The sequence below is a fragment of the Macrobrachium nipponense genome, chromosome 1 (assembly GCF_015104395.2).
Source record: "Macrobrachium nipponense isolate FS-2020 chromosome 1, ASM1510439v2, whole genome shotgun sequence".
In the NCBI taxonomy this organism is placed as follows: domain Eukaryota; kingdom Metazoa; phylum Arthropoda; class Malacostraca; order Decapoda; family Palaemonidae; genus Macrobrachium; species Macrobrachium nipponense.
The window spans coordinates 192,044,337-192,057,131 of NC_087200.1; the positions used below are offsets into that span (position 1 = coordinate 192,044,337).

A 12,795-nucleotide genomic window follows, 5' to 3' on the forward strand; every position below is an offset into this window, starting at 1 on the left:
GCAAGCCATGAATCCTTCTCTCTAATTGGACAGCATCCCTCCCATCTTGCATCTTGTATACATACGTACTACGTGTTGGCGTGCTTTACCTCGGCCAATTCACACCCGAAACTTTACCGTACGCAATCGGCATTCGTTCGCTCCAACGATTTCGTTTAGTAACGTAAATTCGTTAGTGATTTCATTGCAGTACGTACATATTATTGTGTTGTGCTACTTTATCGTGTTGTGAGAACGTAACTTAATTACGTACAGTACATAGAGTCATGGGTCCCAAGAAAGTTGCTGAAGTTCACAGAAAGAAGAGAATGCTTTCTATGGAGACAAAAATGGAGATAATAAAAAAGTATGAAGCTGGCTTGCGGTTGAGTGTGATCGCTAAGGAATACGGCCGAAATCCATCGACGATAGGCACCATCCTTAAGCAGAAGGAAGCCATCAAAGCAGCTACACCATCCAAGGGCGTCACTATTTTGTCCAACAAGAGGAGCCATGTGCATAATGAAATGGAAAGGCTGCTTCTTGTAGGGATCGAGGACAAAGAAATCGATGGCGATACGATAACCGAGACGGCAATCTGCCAGAAGGCCAGCGCTATTTTCGGCGATTTGATTGCCCAAGCCAAAGACGACGGCGGAGAGGGGACATCAACGGCAACCCCAGAGTTCAAGGCTTCTCATGGGTGGTTCGAAAAATTTCGTAAACGGACTGGCATCCATTCGGTGGTGAAGAAATTGAAATTACGTAAACTATAAAAAAGTAAAACGAAATGTAAAAATAAAAAAAAGACAATAAATTTTATTTTAAGTTTTTTGTAAAGTTAAGTGTTACAGTTTTGTTAATGTGTTTTGTAAAGTTTAGTTTGTTTTTTGACATTTTTTTTATGTTTTGTAAAGTTAAGTGTACGTATCTGCCATTTGCCCTCCTCCTCCTCCTCTGCCGCCACTTTCGGAGATAGCCTCACTCGAAAGGTAAGCTTCGACATTGTACGTTACAGTAATAATATTTCTTGTACACTAATATACACTTTATTTACAGGTTTGGATTTTTATTCTTAATTTAGGTATTGAATGGTCCAAATTGTTGTAGTATTTCATTGTTTATAGGTCAATTTAGCTTTATTATGAAATTTAATGGGGTGTTTTTGGAGGGCTTGGAACGGATTAGCCATTTTACATGTAAAATGTGTTCCAAGATACGAAAAACTCATTATACGAAGGCCGCCTCGTAACGGATTAATTTCGTATCTTGAGGTACTACTGTATAAAGTTTTTAATTTGCCTTGCTAAGAAACTTTTTTTATTCGCTACTAAAGCTGCTTTAGAACAAGGGTATATTTGTCCGTCATCACAGATATTACTCATAAAACTAAATTGTACAGTTTTTCCTTTATCTTCTGTACTCTGAATTCTTCAAAGTGTATATGACAGTAGAACACCACTTTATAAGTGCTTATTAATGAGCATTTTTTTTCAGATGTAATTCAGTGTGTTCCTTCTCATTTTTTTTTAACAGATACAAACCATCTTCAAGATACATCATCTCCAGGAAATGCTGGATCATCAAATAGCAGTAATCGTCTCTTGGGTGGAGGAATCCAGGCTGGTAAGATTGGGAGACAGATTGCTGATGAAGTGCTTGAAAATCAACGGCGTAATGACTCCTCATCAAACAGTCCAGTATCTCCATTTGAGGGGATTTTGGGATCTGGTGCTTCTGAGAGATCATTTGCTGCATTACTTAGGGTAAGTTTGCTTTATTTTGGCTTTAAGCATTATTATTTTAGTATAAGGACCACATTGATAAAAATCTGGGTTCATCTCATGCTGTCATAAAGATATGAATGAAAAAGTACCATTCACATGTATGAGAATAGCTACATACAGTAATCATTATCCACCGTAATAGTACGGCATACTAGTTAAACTTATCGTTCTTCTTTATTGATATTATATATGGTAAGTTGATCAGAGGATTCCCTGCCATTCAGTAATCCAGCAAACTACTTGTCCCCAAACTAGTTTATCTGCTCCAGGGAAACGCAAAACTCAAGCTAGGAGCAGGGAGGAATTCACAAGCATTTGCCTTGCTCCTTTTCCTCTCACTCATGTTTGGGCTTCTCATCTTCTTAACAGTTTTCTTCATTTTCCTCTGGTAGGGGGAAGTAGTTTAAGAAGTCCTGTAAGATGTAAGTGAGCACCCTTCCCAGGTTCTGGGAGGTAATTGTGTATGGACACCTCCAGGGGTTCTATCCACCATAGATAAGGCCAACGTGGGCCTCACTAAGCATGCTGGATACAGTATGCAAACCTGTTATTTTTATGGACAAGGTAACTGCTCCTGGTTCTTCCACTTGTTTTGCTGGAAATACATCCAATTGTTCCACTATTACCCACTTACTCAGTGCATTTAGTCCTGAACAGACAGGGTTTGCAAGTACTCGCAGGCGATGAGATGATCTGCTTTGCCTCCTATCTTGCCAGCGCTAGGAGAAGGAGAATCCCCTGATATCTGTCAATCAAACCTCCCAGGTGGGATCTTGCTTTAGCCTTAAAGATCCTTTTTATGATTAGAACTTAAAACCTCTTTGGATCAAGTTTAGCATTTGCCACTTCAGGATAGGTCAGCTAACTTCATGCTCTCCAGTAAGGTGAGCATTCTATAAATAGGGATTGTATAGGTATGTCAAGGTAGCCTGGACTGATCCAGAGCTCCCTTTACTGCGATATCGCTTGCTCCCAATGTTAAGGATAAAGAAAACCTTCTTTGTCTAGTCAGGGCAGTTCATGTTTTTCATAGAACTAAATACTCCAAGGATATTATATCCTGATTGTTCCTTTCTTCATTAGATAGACTATATTAACCCCTTCGGTACTGCATGACACATAATTGGCTAGATTATAATTGGTGCCAAGGCAGCTCATGATAAAAGTCTTTCATTATCTTTACTTTTAAAGAGAAATCTTGGCAGTAACTTTTTCATTGGCTGGAACTTGAAGGTATCAAACTACTTTAAGTTTCTGCCTTGAATGTAATTTGCATGTATTGTATACACATTGGGTCTTACTTTGGGCCTGGCAATTGCAGTGGAGCAGATTTTGCCTTCATTGATCAGGAAATCCTCATTTTCACCTCCCTAATCCTCCCCTAATTTTTGCCTTGACATCTTGTAAGGCACATATTTAGGGTTATCACCATTACACTGTACAAGGGAAGAGTTGCTTTAAGTACTATTGCCATTGGCAAGACAAGTTTCCATACATACTCTTTCTTATTGAACTTGCAGCAAATCCTCATGACAAATGACTCCCTGTTCTCATCTGGAACCATGGGTACTTTAGCTTATCTGTATCCCAATACTTTTCTCTAAGACCCTACAGTTCTTATACTACTAGAGGTTGTCTCCTTCTTCAAGTGCTAGTTACATTATAATTAATGGGTTGATGGTGAAATGAATTAATTTTTTTTTTTAACAAAATTAATTTTTTTTCTTACAAACATATTTCTAATGATTAAGAAGCCTCCTGACCCATCTGATTTCTGGCAGCTAGATCAGATTACACCAGAAATGAGATCCCAATCCACTGGGCACCTGGGAATGCATTGAGCTATCAGATAGTGCAGATTTTTATTTCCTTGCTGATGATTGTATCTGGGATATGATTTCATGTACCAGATGAGCTAGACCATTAAAGGGTTTGTTTGAAAAAAGTCAGCATGTTTTTTAAAAATTATATATGGCATGATTTTTATAAATTTACTGTCATTTTGTATAAAATAAGAAGATATCTAACAATGTCAAGACAAGCGTGTGGATGGGTAGAGGGTACCCAAAACTCATTAAATTGCTGATGTTTAACACAAGAAATTGAGTGAAGATAGTGACGAGTAAATAGTAATTGAGGAAGCTGCAAAGGGATCAGAAGAGAGGCCCCTGGGAGCTGCTTTTTCAAGATGACCTGGCATTAACAGCAGAATCATAGGAAGAGACCGTAGAAATGTTCTAATGATAGAGTAGTAAAGGTACTCCTCGATTAATGACAGGGTTCCATTCCAGCGACAAGTCATTAAATGAATTCATCATTAAAAGAATTATTCTCTCTATTTTGACTAATACCATTATTTTTCAGTGTTTATTATATACAAAACTATAGTTTCCGACATAGCCTACTACTTGGCAAAGTTCTGACAATGCTTTTTATCATTTTATTACTCACATATTTTAACCTCATCATTTTATAACTTCATTATGTATAATTTTCTTTAAAATATTGTACTTTATTTAGCACATTTAGCCTACATTCCCCGAGTTAGCCCACTAGTAGTTACCTCTCAATTAACGTGAGGGTTACGTTCCTGGAGAGCTTACGTTAATTAAAAACGCATTATTTAAACATATTTTTACCATATGAAATAACAGTAATAAGGGGGATCACGTTCCTGGACTTGGGGAACTCTGCATTTTTTTTTTGCTAAGTACAACCGAATTGGATAACAGCAACATCCGTTTGGTGTATTTCAACCATTGTAAGATAGTAAACAATTACCATAGTTGTGTTATAAATGACGTTATGTAGAAAAGGACTGACATATTTTTATGTAATAACTTTATTTCCTATAGATCAAAGATCAGCAAGGAAATATGCTGTTAAATTTAAACCAAGTTGTAAATGAAGCTGAGAAAGCTGGTCAAGTTGCTAAAGACTAATATTATGCATCAGCAACAATGATAAAACTCCCATAAAGTTATGCCATCAAACACAACTGTAGATAAAATCGAGAGAAAATCACTTTAATCAAAACTACTGGGCTTGAAATAAAAAATTTTAATGTTATTTTCACACCAATAAAAGTAAATAACGTAAAGCTCGAATTAGGATGAAATCAAGGGAAAATAGTGACCGGAATTTTTTTTTTTTTTTTTTTTTTTTTTTTTTTTTTTTTTTTTTTTTTTTTTTTTTGTATGCAATAAACATGCTCGCAAAGCAATTTGTTAATGAAAAAATTAATTTAGTTCACAACGAGACTTATTCAAGTCATATTTCAACTTAAAAACTCATCGTATAACAAAAAATGACCTTGTCTCATAGATAGTATTCATTTATGCTAACTAGAAGCAAGAAAATTCTCACAGAATTGAGTTATATGTATACGGTGAAATAAACTCGTATTCACCATCATTTGATTTCCAAACCAAAACATTGACTGTTATGTTATTATTTCATAATAATATGAAAATACATACAATATTGTTGGATATCAGTGAAGTAATGTATAACATTTTAAAAGATTTGTGGAAAAGATGCATAGTTGGTACATTTGTAATTATACGTAGCCATCAAAAGCCTGAAATCGCTCAATTATGCTGATGTCGGAACAAAGATTCTCATTGTGTGTCCATTTTTTTTTACTGAATTATCTTAAGCCAATATGCATTGAACCTGGAGAATTAGCTGAAATTAATAATTACTATACTGTATATTTATAAGGTATACTGCGCAGTGTAGGCTAGGCTACCCTATATGTAAAGATGGTACTGATTACCCTAGTGTAGGATAGGCTAGGTATATTCAAGATACAATTTTTCCAACAAACGATGAGTTTTTTGGAACGTAACCCCATCATTAGTGGGAGAAAAACACAACAAAATCTTTCGCTTTATTAATAAATACAGTACACAAAGACTTTCACTCTGTTAATAAATATTAATAAATACATGCAGTGCACTTTTCTGTCTTAATGTCAATGGCCGTAGTCTGTAGCACTGATGTGTGGGTGATTAAAAACAACTCTGGCACCAGTTCACATTGTCAAAATTTTGGTGCTTTTCAAACATTTTAAAATATTTTCTAGCTCGCGTTAAATCGAAAACACGTTTATTAAACACACTTTAATTGAGAGGTGACTAAGTCAGTACAATACTAAGTCAATACAGTACTAAACTTTTCTCAGAATCCGCACATTATTTAGCAGTGACTTTCATATTCTAAATTATCACTATTAGTTTCTCTGTCATTTATTTTGATTGTAGAGGATAGTGAGATGAAAAAAGTAATTAATGAATTCTGGCAATCCTGGGGCATTTGAATGTCGCCGTCAAAACGTAATCAAAGCATAACGCTATCTATTGAGGAAAGTGAACGCTAAACTATTCGCTAATGGGATAAGTATTTTCTAGCATTGATAAAGAAGTACCCTTGCACTCCTTACCTCTACTATCATCTGATGTCAGGGGTGACATATCAAATACATATGTAAATACACAGTTGTATAAAAAATTATCAAACTGTATTACAAGTAAGTTTTTCAAGCATACTAAGAGTAAGGAATTCGTGCATGCCAAATGTCTCGTTGTTTTGATTAAAACAATAGACTTGGTAGAGACTTCTCAAGTGGAATATTTGAAAAAAATATATTTATTTTCCAGTTAATATAAAAAACATATTGGACTTCTCACATTTTTTTTTTAATTACTAAGAAATTTACACATATGCTTTTCGTTATAAGAATTATTCTCACTTGGTAAAACAAAGGAGATATGGCATAAAGTTTGCCATCTTGAAGTTGTAAACAAACATGGCACCAACCGTTCGGCCGTGCATCAAATGGCGGCCGAATCAAGCCAACCAGTGGAGTTCCCAGACCATAGAATGCTGACTTGAAGAGGTTCAACTGTATAGTTATTCTTTACAAAGTATATTAACCTTTAAACGCCGAGCCGGTACTATTTCCGAAAGTGTCTCCCAATCAAAACAACACAGAGAAAATATTATCACAATATGATGCATAAATTCGTAATGCACGGACATAAAAAAAGTTGTTTTCAAAAATTCACCATAAATCGAAATATTGTGCTAGAGACTTCCCGTTTGTTGCAAAATGAAGGTAATTGATTTAATATTACTAGTCTGTAAGTGTTGTAGCTTACAATTGCAGTTTTCGACCATTTCGGTTGAGTTAAAGTTGACCGAAGGTCAAATTTTTTCTATTTATCGTTATTTATATGAAAATATTTCAAAACTGATAAAAGCTACAACCATGGGTTGTTTTTTGTTGTATTCTACATGAAATTGCGCATGTTTTCATATATAAAACTTTATGTAACAGCTAATGTAAAATGGTGCAAACATTACGACAATCGGACAAAAAAATTTCTGATTTTTTCGGAAGAGTTACTGCGCGGACTTAGGGAAAAAAAAATTTTTTCCCCATAAATCGAAATATTGTGCTAGAGACTTCCAATTTGTTGCAAAATAAAGATAAATGATTGAATATTACTAGAATGTAATAGTATTAGCTTACAATTGCAATTTTTTACCATTTCGGTCGAGTCAAAGTTGACCGAAGGTTGAAATTTTGGCACATCGTTATTTATACGAAAATATTTCAAAACTGATATAAGCTACAACCATGAGTTGTTTTTTGTTGTATTCTATATGAAATTGTGCACATTTTCATATATAAAACTTTATGTAACGGCTAATATAAAACTGTGCAAACATTACGACAATCGGACATCAAAATTTCTGATTTTTTCGGAAGAGTTACCGCGCGGAGGTTAGGAAAATGTTTTTTTCAAAAATTCACCATAAATCGAAATATTGTGCTAGAGACTTCCAATTTGTTGCAAAATAAAGGTAAATGATTGAATATTACTAGAATATAAGAGTTTTAGCTAACAATTGCGTTTTTCGACCATTTTGGTCGAGTCAAAGTTGACCTAAGGTTGATATTTTGGCACTTATCGTGATTTATATGAAAATATTTCAAAACTGATAAAAGCTACAACCATGGGTTGTTTTTTTTGTATTCTACATGAAATTGCACACACTTTCATATATAAAACTTTATGTAATGGCTAATATAAAACGGTGCAAACATTACGACAATTGGACGAAAAAATTTCTAATTTTTTCGGCAGTTACCGTGCGGACATAGGAAAGTTTTTTTAAAGTTCACCATAAATGGAAACATTGTGCTAGAGACTTCCAATTTGTTGCAAAATGAAGGTAAAAGATTGAATATTACTAGCATGTAAGAGTTTTAGCTTACAATTGCGGTTTTTTGACCAATTTGGTAGAGTCAAGTTGACTGAAGGTCGAAATTTTGGCACTGATCGTGATTTATATGAAAATATTTCAAAACTGATAAAAACTACAGCCATGGGTTGTTTTTGTTGTATTCTACATGAAATTGCACACATTTTCATATATTAACTTTATGTAACGGCTAATATAAAACAGTGCAAACATTGCGACAATCGGGCAAAAAAATGTCTGATTTTTTCGGAAGAGTTACCGCCCGGATGTAAGGGAAAAGTTTTTTTTTTTTTTTTTTTTTGAAATAAATTCACCATAAATCGAAATATTGTGCTAGAGATTCTAATTTGTTGTAAAATGAAGGTAAATGATTGAATATTACTAGAATGTAAGAGTTTTAGCTTACAATTGCGCTTTTCGACCATTTCAATAGTCAAAGTTGACCGAAGGGTGAAATTTTGGCACATATCGTTATTTATATGAAAATATTTCAAAACTGATAAAAGCTACAACCATGGGTTATTTTTTGTTGTATTCTACATGAAATTGCGCACATTTTAATATATAAAACGCTATGTAACGGCTAATATGAAATGGTGCAAAAATTATGTCAAAGTTACAAAATAATTTTCGAGATGTGTTGCTGATGCTTTTTAGTGCGAGAAGAAATAAATTCGCGCTTGCGCGCCTGGGTAATGAGTGTAAACAAAACAACAGCTTGATCTGTGAACTCCCAGCATCTCTCAAGGTGCATGATTCAAAAGTTTTCGCCAAGTAGGCCTATAACTATTTTTCGGTGAATTTTTAAAAACTTTTTTGCGTCGACGTTTCATACGTCAATTCAGCACCCAACAGACAATTTTCGTCGACGTTTAATACGTCCAATAGGCGTTTAAGGGTTAAAGCCTTATTTATTGATTTAGCCATAGATTTCAAGGTTTTCATAATCTTGGCTAGGCTAGATTATTGGCACTGAATAGCCTTTCCTTTGGCCACCATTGGCAATGCTTTTATTTTCGTTTTATGGTTTTTTTTTTTTTGTCGTCATAACTCCAAGTTGTTGTAAAACGAGTATGTCGTTAAATGAGGAGTACCTGTATATATGCAGGTAGCAGGATGAAGATCAGTTGAAGCCTCAGACAGTCATGGATAAAGGGTATCGATGAAGATCTGGAACAGATGGGATTTCTTGTGGAAAGTGCAAGACTGGAGTAATGGGGATATCTCATTATATGCCAAACTGTATGAAGTGGAAGTTTGATATTAAAATATTAATGATCATGAATGTGATGTTTAATCTGCAGGCATAATGATGCAAGGTTATCATTAACAAATCAGTGGTATGATGACAAGGTCATCATCATCATCATCACCTGTTGCTAGTCCACTGCAGGACAAAGGCCTCAGACATGTCCTTCCACTCCCATCTGTTTATAGTCTTTCAATGCCAGTCTGTACCCGCAGGTTTTCTTTGCTCGACAATCCATTGTTTTCTCTTCCTTCTCCTGCTTTGTTTGCAATCTCTAGGGACCCATTCTGTTATTCTTTTTTTTCCATCTGTTATCTGACATTCTTATTAGTATATGTCCTGCCCACGTCTATTTCTTTTTCTTTTTGTTAAAATATCCTCTACTTTAGTTTGCTCTCATATCCATGTTGCTCTTTTTCTGTCTCTTAGTGCTATTCCCATAATTATTCTTTCCATAGCTCTTTGAGTTGTGACTAGCTCATGTTCTAAGGCTTTAGTAAGGCTCCATGTATCTGATGCATAAGTTAATACTGGTAGGACTGTCTGATTAAATACTCCTCTTTTTAGAGAAAGTGGCATTTTAATTTTCATAATCTCATTTTGTTTACCAAAAGCTCTCTATCCCATACTTATCCTTTTTTGAATTTCAGTTTCATGCCCGGGGAAACACTCTGTCCTAAATATGTATATTCTTTAACAATCTCTTGAGGTTTGTTCATAACCCTTATTTTTTGTTTCTCTCATTTTCATTGACCATTATCTTAGTTTTACTCATATTCTTTTTCAGTCCTACATTTCTTCCTCTATTCAAATCTTCTATCATCTTTTGCAATTCCTTCCCCGATTCACTGAGTAGAGCTATGTCTTCTGCAAATCTCAAGTTGTTAAGGTATTCCCCATTTATGTTAATTTCTACATTTTCCCAATCTAAATTCTTAAAAACTTCTTCTACGCACGCTGTGAATAATTTAGGAGAGATGGGGTCTCCCAGTCTACTAACTCCTTTCTCAATCCGAAATTTCTCACTGTCTTTATGTAGTTTTAGGATTGCTGTACTACCCGTATAGATATCTTCAAGTGCTCTAACATAAGACTCATCTATTCCTTGCTTTTGAAGGGCTTTCATTACTGCTGAAGTCTTGACAGAATCAAAAGCTTTCTCATAGTCTACATATGCCTCACATAGCGGTTTGTCATACTCCGTTGATTTTTCTTTTAGCTGGTCAATTACATGGATATGGTCAGTTGTTGAATACCCACTTCTAAAACCTGCCTGCTCTCTTGGTTGATTAAAGTCTAGCTGTCTTTCTATTTGGCCTAATATAATCTTTGTAAAATATTACCGAGAGTAAACTTACTGGGTGGTAATTTTTCAGGTCTTTTGTGTCTCCCTTTTTGTGAATTAATATAATGATAAAGTTTTTCCAAGCTACTGTAGGTATAGAGCCTGACAAGGTAATCATTAACAAATCAGTGGTACAATGACAAGGTAATTATTATTAAACAAATAGGCGTTATTTTAGTAATGTTTTGTATTTCTTATCAGAATAATGTGAAGAGCGAGGAGAGTGATAGTAGTCGCCCATCACAAGGTGGAAACAATCATCGTGTATCAAGTGGCCACAATGCATTGTCACAAAGCAATGACCGAACATTGTATAATCACAACAATAATCATGGACAACCCGGTAAGGTTTATAATCTTTTATTCTTCTTAAACTTTGCCAGTAAAATTTGATGTTACCCATATCAGAAATGTTAAGCATTGTTAAGAGATTTTGTGGAAGGTAGTCCATGGACCAGGAAAATTTTATTACATTTCAAGATGGATCGAGATGCAGATCCAGGATATTTTGCTCTCTTTATGCAGTCAGATTTTGGATACTGCACAAGTAGATCTGCATCCAGATACAAAGTGAAGAGCTTTTTATTGATTCATACAAACTCATCAATCTTAATATGCAGTGTCAAATTCCCTAAACAAGTACGTAACTTCTAAAATCCTGAAGATTGAATATTTCTATAGAAGATGGCAAGAACTTCTTTCAAGACAAAATGTAATAGAAAAAGTAGCAACTGGGTGTGATAATAAGAACACCGTGTCTGCTTCATATCATGTGTCTATAAATAGCAGAAAGCAGAAAACCAAACACAATAGCAGGGGAATTAACTACCTGCTGCTAAAAGCAATTGCATCTAGAATGCATGGAGGCAAAATATCAAAGAATTTTGATCTCATTCTATTATCAAACTCCACAGTGAAGCAGCGAATAAAAGAGATATCTGAGAATATGAAAAATCAGCTAGTGAAAAGAGAGATTGAAAGCCAGTATTATTCTTTGCAATTAGTTGAAAGTACGGACATTTCTAACTGAGCTGATTTACTTGCATTCATAAGGTATGAATTTGATGGTACAATTAGTGAAGATTTTCTCTTTTGCCAGTCATTGCCAACTCATACTACAGGTGTGTATTTTAATTACTTGAATGATTTTGTAATTACTAATGAAATTGGGTGGTCAAAATGTGTAGGAGTCAGTACTGATGAGGTTCCTGCAATGTCAGGAAAGTACAAAGGACTCAAGGCAAAGATCCAAGCTGTGATACCAAATATCAAAAGGACTCATTGCTGCATACAAAGAGAATCGTTGGCAGCAAAAAAGATGCCAGAGAAATTGAAGACGACTCTTGATGAAGCAGTGAAAGTAGTGAGAATTCTTTGACTGGGTACGAGGTTCGACTTTTCCTGGTTAACTACGATGCCCATCTCCAGACAAAACTGAAGTAGACGATCCCTGTCCTGCAGCTGGTTTTCCCTGAAAACTGCCAAGACCAACCAATCGTCGAGGTACCTCAGCAAACGGATCCCCTGAGCATGGGCCCAACTTGACACGAGAGAGAAGACCCTTGTGGACACTTGAGGACCTGTTGTCGGCCCGAAGCATAGGACTTTGAACTCGAAGACCTTGTCTCCAAGAGAGAAGCGAAGGAACTACTGCTGGAACAATGGGCTGTCAGGAACCTTGAGGTTTTTCCTTATTTTGTTTTATGTTTTGAGGGGGAGGTAAAAAAAAAGGCCATGAACAGTATCCCAACAAATTCCCAGCCACTGAAACTGTGTGCTGGGTGTGACATGGGATTTTTTCCAATTTATTCTAAAAACTTTTATCTGGGGTCTGTTGACCACTGCTCTTAGGTTTTTCAAGCGCTTTTCTCATGGCCCCCCAAATTAACCAGTTGTCTAAATAAACTATTAGATGTATTCCTTCTTTCTTGAGTTCTCGGACAACTACCACCACCAATTTTGTAATGATTCTTGGGGCAATGTTTAGCCCAAAAGGCATGACTTTGAGCCTGTATGTATTTTTCACTATCCGGAACCCTAGAAAGGGGTGGAAGGGAAAGCAGTAGGGACGTGCCAGTATGCATCTTTCATATTTATAGAAACACTCCAGGTCCCTTTTGGAATAACTGAACATACTTAGGCAAGTCATTCGAAAGTTTTGG

The 12,795-nt window shown here is 35.5% G+C and overlaps 1 protein-coding gene and 1 long non-coding RNA gene across 2 annotated transcripts in view; both read left to right on the top strand.

The window, feature by feature from the left end:
• LOC135219954 (uncharacterized) overlaps window positions 1-12,795 on the top strand; it is a 224,577-nt gene that overhangs the window by 183,877 nt on the left and 27,905 nt on the right. The window lies entirely within an intron of this gene.
• The window catches only part of LOC135219953 (protein cycle-like), a gene marked incomplete at its 5' end in the record, with an annotated part of 77,833 nt that overhangs the window by 57,301 nt on the left and 7,737 nt on the right, over window positions 1-12,795 (top strand). Inside the window, 2 exon segments of the mRNA XM_064257197.1 lie at window positions 1,516-1,745; window positions 10,835-10,976. Coding sequence (XP_064113267.1) covers window positions 1,516-1,745; window positions 10,835-10,976 — 372 coding nt within the window.